This window comes from Cebus imitator, unplaced genomic scaffold (assembly GCF_001604975.1).
Source record: "Cebus imitator isolate Cc_AM_T3 unplaced genomic scaffold, Cebus_imitator-1.0 Scaffold92, whole genome shotgun sequence".
NCBI lineage: Eukaryota > Metazoa > Chordata > Mammalia > Primates > Cebidae > Cebus > Cebus imitator.
In genome coordinates this window covers 6,708,441-6,715,030 of record NW_016107407.1, presented here as the reverse complement: position 1 = coordinate 6,715,030, position 6,590 = coordinate 6,708,441, and the positions used below count along the sequence as shown (strand labels likewise).

Sequence of the window (6,590 nt, the reverse complement as noted above, 5' to 3'; positions counted from 1 at the left end):
ACCTAGAAAGAGGCCAGAAACAACAAGAGAATATGCAACGGGATCGAAATTGATCCCTACAAGTTAGAGTGAACTGCAGTGGCAGGAAAGCCAACAAGGCTCAGTCAAAATCCCATATTATGGGATTTTGTACATGTCCCCAAATCACATCTGTTTCATCCAAGACAAGAATCATGCCCAGGATTCAAAATGGAAGGGAAAGTTCAAATTGTTTTGATTGGAGTAACTGTGGGCGGCTAACATGTGCTTTTTCCAGGAGTCCATCAACTCCTCTATTTTCCATCTTTTCCTCCCTCTTTCTTCCCATCAAGCCCTAAGAGCAATAGCAGAGTCTGATGAGGGACCAGATCAAAATCCACTTTAGAACACCAGGCACGGAGACCCCAGAGACTGCAGGCACTGACTTCATTTTTCATCTGTTTCCTCTGTTGGAGAGAAAAAGGTTTCAATCTAGCCGGAACCGTCCAAACCTTGAACCCATCTTAAAAAACTTCATCTGCTTTTCATTTTTGAGAAGTTTTACTCAAAAGAAATGAACCTCCCAAAGTAACCTTACTTACCCACCCTTCCATTATCAGCCAAGAGAAAAATCTCCTTTTAGTCACGTAGCGCCGGGATAGGTGCCTTCAATCACTTCCCAATTTTTTCCTTTCAATAACATTTTTGAAGTTCTTTATCGGTTTTCCCAGATGATCTCCTACCACACACTACCTCTCTTAGGATATGCTTTGGAAAGATCCAGTCTTAAAAGAAAATTCCCTGTTTTGCTCTAAAGTATTCCTTACTCAAATCTCTGAACTTGGCGACTTTTCCCACAGTATCAACTATTAAAGACAGATTTTTCTGGCTTATTGTTTTAAGATGTCAAAGATGCATTCCGCTTTTCCAAACTGAAGCTGGGACTTCCGTTCATATATCCCCTTCCTGGCTACACTAACCAACTGTTTCTGCCTCTTTCCAGAAGACAGCAGGATCGAGGCTGTACACTCTAGGCTTCTCCTAGGTCCTCCATTCAGACATTTACCTTATTTCTTTCCAATGGCTCCAGACATATCATCTCTATTCCTATTCTTTTTTAATCTCCAAGTTAAAATATACATATGGCCACACAATGTCAGACCCTCTGCCAAGACTGAATTAGTGTGGTTTTCTCTTTGGACTCCTCTCTAATGACCTAAAGATGTATTATATCTGGATTCTCAGAGGTCTGTAAAATATTAATCTCAATGATGTAAAATGCTAGAAAATTGGGTCAGTCTGAATCTCTATTAATCCAGCCTGCAATAATTTCTCTGTGAGGTTCTATAATACTTTCTGAAACTGTCACTGACCAAAAATCCCAGTAGTCACTGACCCACTTAACAAGCTAATAAAACCTATAGGCTCCCTCTCCAGAAATATCCCCAAACAAAATGGTACCTGTAATTGCTCTTCTAGACCAAAGGTCAGCAAACTGTAACCTGTGGGCCAGATCACTGCCAATTTTTGCCAATAAAGTTTTATTTGAACATAGCTATGCTCATTCATTTCTGTATTATCTATGGCTGTTCCAGTGGCAGTGTTGAATAATTATAGCAGAGACTATGTGGCCCACAAAACCTGAAACATTTATGTTAGGAATAGATGCTTTGTGCCGCAAAAGAAAAATTAGGACTGAGACAAAGGATTTTTCAGCAACGCTATTTTTACTTCCTGGGCTACAGAAAGGGTACTGTCACTAGCCCTCTTGCCACAAGAGTACCATGAGCAAAGGAAAACTGACATATTTATTCCTTATGCATTTGGGTTTGTCCTTACTGTTGTGCCTGATCTCCATTGGCTGGAGCCAGACCTCACAATCAAAACCAAAACCTGATTGGATAATAACTTAAAACTTTTCTAAACAAGTAAAAGCAAAGTCCAGCACAGATATCTTGGTTAAAGTACAAGGGCGTAGAATGTACTACGTGCCTGTAAGCATGGCATGTCTAACAGCTACATAGGATAGGACTTAACAAAGTTATTAGCACACTTATTCTTTAACAGGAAAGGAAATTTTAAAGAGGAAATTTTACTTCCCATATTTATTATATGGCCCTTTACAGAAAAAGTTTGTCAATCTCTCTTCTAAAGTGTTAAAATCAATGACTTCTGAGACAATAACCAGAAATGGCATCCTGGATCACTTAAGTATAGGAGGTTGAGGCTGCAGTGAGCCATAATCACGCCGCTGTGCTCCAGTCTGTGTGACAGAGCAAGACCCTGTCTCTAAAAAAGAAAAATAGAAATGCCACTCTGGGTGGCTTTGCAAAGTTACTTAACTAAACACAATTTTTCTTAGGGTAAAAATTAAATAATAAAATTAGGCACTTAAGTGCCCAGCATGGTGCCTGGTATTCAGTAGGCAATTAATATATGTCCATTTCTTCCACTTGCTATGCTCCTCCTTGTGCTTCTGTACCAGGTTCTCTGCTGCAGTTTCCCTGCAGAGTGGGAAGTCCCTTCCTCTTGGCACCCTAAATTGTTTTAGCACTGCTATTCCATGTTCTCTTCAGCTACTTACTTCTCTTTCTTCACATCTAGAGTGCGGCTTCCTCTGGAAAAAGTACCATATCTTATTTATTTATTTTTGTTTCTCTAGAACCTGGCACACAGCAGGATCTTAGCAAAGGGGTTGTTTTGTTTTGTTTTGTTTTGTTTTTGAGACAGAGTCTCACTCTATTGCCCAGGCTGGAGCACAGTGTCTCTACCTCAGCTCACTGCAACCTCTGCCTCCCGGGTTCAAGCGCACGTGTGTGTGTGTGTGTGTGTGATATAAACTTTGAGAGCAAAGACTAACTTGTTAACACAAATACTTGGTTATCCCCAATGCAGAGAGCTTACAAAGCAGTCTTTGACCACGATGATAAGGTAAAACATGTTTCTGGAACTATACACAGAAGTGTGTAGAGATTTCCTCTTGTCAAAGGTAAGTAGAAAATAAACCACAAAGATTTGGCTGCCTCCAATGGCACAAGAGAGGTCATTCTGGGTCCTGAGTTATCACTTTAAGGGGCTGGAGCAGCTGGCAGTTGGAAGGCTGAGTTGGATGCTGGTTTGGAGGAATTAGAGCCAGCTCTTTCTGCTTTTGACAACAGCCTTGACCACACAGAGGGCTACATTTAGGTTGGCATTTGCCTAGCATGTAATGCCCATTTGGCCGTATGGAGCAGATTTTCCAACTCTCTCTACCTACTGGCACATGGCTGTGACCCTTGGGTCTTGGAAACTTCTGTTGAGATTCAGCCTTGGTAACAAGAGAGTTCTTCCCAGGTCATCAGAACCCATCAGCCTCCTAGACTAGGGACATTTCTAAATAAAGAATGACGAAGTAACTGGATCAACTGCATGTTTAATCATTGCTATTCAATGTGATCATTTCTCAATTTCAAAGTTAAAAAATGTGAACTTAAGGAATGAGAAATAACGCCAGGGACTGAATAGTATTGAATCTCCCTCCATGTGACTGTCCCAGATGTCCTATTCTATAAAATTCTCTGCCTTCCCTTTTTGCCTTCAGCTCAGCTGACATCCTTGCTGGGAACTCAGATGCCACAAGATGCATTTGCTTTCCACCCCCAAGTAATACTTCCAAGCATGCAATGTGAACAATGCTGGAAGTCTTCCATTTCTCCTGCTCCTTTGTCTTGTCATGTACTGGCGATATCCCCAAGCCAAAGAAAAAATTGTGCCAGGAGAACCAAGCATGGCCTACCCAAATGCTGCCAGTGCTGCTCAGAGTAACACCTGGGTCAGAATGACAGGGCCTCGCTCTTGCCTAGGCTGGAGTGCAGTGGCACGATCATAACTCACTGCAGCCTCAAACTCCTGGGCTCCATGGATCCTCCTGTCTCAGCTTCCTAAGTAGCTGGGACTATAGGTATGCAGCATTATGCTCAGGTAATTTTTATTTTTTTTTTTTGTAGAAATGGGTCTCACTAGGTTGCCCAGGCTGCTCTCAACCCCTGGGTTCAAGTGATCCTCCAGCCTCAGCCTCCTAAAGTGCTAGGATTACAGGCATGAGCCACTGTGACCAGATAGGATACATTTTCATTGGCCACTTACTGTCAGATTCCCAATTCCACAAGGAAAGGGGGAAAAGGATGGCCCTTTCCATCCAAGTGCTATGTAAACTACGTCAGAAGCTTATTTGTGTGTGATGTTCCCCCTTCGGTGATCACATCTTAATTTTCTACCTTCAACTCGGAGAAACTGCAATGTTCAAGCAGGAAGCCACACCAGCAATGATCCTGCCTACCTGCCCTCAGTCTAAGGCGAGAAAGATTTGTCTAAAATGGGCAAATAGCACTAGAAAGTCATTTGTCTTCCTTTTAGAAGTGAAGCCAGGGTCTACCTTATTTGAAAGCCAGAGGCTGTAGCACAGCAGTCCCCAACCTTTTGGCATGAGGAACTGGTTTTACGGAAGATAATTTTTCCATGGGCCAGGGGTGGTGGGGGATGGTTTCAGGATGACTGAAGTGCATTACATTTATTGTGCACTTTATTTCTATTATTATGTCATTGTAATATATAAGAAATAATTCTACAACTCACCATCATATAGAATCAGTGGGAGCCCTGAGCTTGTTTTCCTGCAACTAGACAGTCCCATCTAGGGGTGATGCGAGACAGTGACAGATCATCAGGCATTAGATTGTCATAAGGAGCATGCAACCCAGATGCCTCGCATGTGCAATCACAATAGGGTTCATGCTCCTATGAGAATTTAAAGCTGCTGCTGATCTGACAGGAGGCGGAGCTCAGAGGGAAATGCAAGCCATGGGGAGCAACTATAAATACGGACGAAGCTTCACTGGATCCCCTGCCCCTCACCTCCTGCTGTGCAGCCCGGTTCCAAACAGGCCACAAACCAGTACTGATCCATGGCCCAGGGGTTGGGGACCCCTGCTCTAGAATCTTGCTAGAGCCCTCCATCTGTGAATGGCAGGTGTACATTGGATTTAGCCAAGAGGCTGTTCCTTGGGGGAATTCTGTTCAGTATGATGCGGGAAACTAGCCTGAGTAAGGAGAATCAACAAACTTTTGTCCAAAATGAAATAAGTGAGCAGCATAGAAGCCGGAAGGTATGTGTGGGATGTTAAAGCTCCTGGACCCTTCTTGCCCATAACTTCTGTAGCTCTATTCTCACATTGTAGGATGAGCGTACCCTGAGTTGACCTGAGCTGAATGTATGACCATCTCCCAGCATTGGTTTTCTTGTAGCAGCCCGTGTATAAAATTAGAAACACCTGGGTGGCCGGGCACGGTGCCTCACGCCTGTAATCCCAGCACTTTGGGAGGCTGGGGTGGTCGAATCACCTGAGGTCAGGAGTTCAAGACCAGCCTGGCCAATATGGCAAAACCCCATCTCTACTAAAACTAGCCAGGTGTGGTGGCACACACCTATAATCCCAGCTACTTGGGTGGGTGAGGCAGGAGAATGACTTGAACCTGAAAGGCAGAGGGTGCAGGGGGCAGAGATCATGCCACTGCACTCCAGCTTGGGCAACAGAGTGAGACACTGTCTCAAAAAAAAACAAAAACAAAACAAACAAACAAAAACAACACGTGGGTTTATTGCTGCTCGTAGGCAACTAGGGAACTAACTTGCTCCATTAACTTTTACTAAATTCTCAATTATCATAGTAAATACAAACGACACATACTTGTGAGAGGAGAAGATACCACAGTTTAAAAAACAGCGACAACTTCCTTCTACATGCAAGTCTCCCCTGCATCAGATGGGACTTCTTCATTACATATGTTACTAGAAAAGCAAAATCCTAAAACCAAAAGCATTGAGTACAGATTGGAAAGTCTGAACATGATTAGAAAGCCAGCTACTTTTCTCTTTGTTTTTATTTTTTCTTGAGATGGGTCCCACTCTGTTGCCCAGGCTGGAGTGCAGTGGCGCCGATCACAGCTCACTGCAGCCTCGGCTGTCCAGGCTCTAAAGATTCTCCCACCTCAGCCTCCTGAGTAGCTGGGACCCTGGGCACACACCACCATGCCACGCCAAGCCAGCCACTTACTAGATACCTTTCTGTTGGGTGGCACTGCTAGACGTCAGGGATCCAGTCCCACCTTTACAGAAGTTCATTCACAGAAGCCCAAACTTCACCATTACACAGAATATCCATGTCACAAACTTGTACATGTATCACCTGAATCTAAAATTTTTTTAAAAAAAGAAGTCCAGGTTGCTCTTGTGTTATCGCGAGAAGCGGGAAAGGGCGCAGGGTTTGAAACATGGCGGACGACGTAGACCAGCAACAAACTACCAACACTGTAGAGGAGCCCCTGGATCTTATCAGGCTCAGCCTAGATGAGCGAATTTATGTGAAAATGAGAAATGACCGAGAGCTTCGAGGCAGATTACACGCTTACGATCAACATTTAAATATGATCTTAGGAGATGTAGAAGAAACTGTGACTACTATAGAAATTGATGAAGAAACATATGAAGAGATATATAAATCAACGAAACGAAATATTCCAATGCTGTTTGTCCGGGGAGATGGCGTTGTACTGGTTGCCCCTCCGCTGAGAGTTGGCTGAAACAAAGAATTTGT

The 6,590-nt window shown here is 43.4% G+C and overlaps 1 protein-coding gene across 1 annotated transcript; it reads left to right on the top strand.

The window, feature by feature from the left end:
* The first annotated feature begins 6,222 nt into the window (after window positions 1-6,222).
* Window positions 6,223-6,584, top strand: LOC108309232 (U6 snRNA-associated Sm-like protein LSm3). The gene has a single exon (XM_017535445.2). The coding sequence runs from the start codon at window positions 6,268-6,270 to the stop codon at window positions 6,574-6,576; it is 309 nt and encodes a 102-aa protein (XP_017390934.1). The 5' UTR covers window positions 6,223-6,267; the 3' UTR covers window positions 6,577-6,584.
* The last annotated feature ends 6 nt before the right edge of the window (window positions 6,585-6,590 follow it).

Coding starts and splice junctions, on each gene's coding strand:
- LOC108309232 (XM_017535445.2), top strand. CDS start 6,268: ATGGCGGACGACGTAGACCAGCAACAAACTACCAACACTGTAGAGGAG.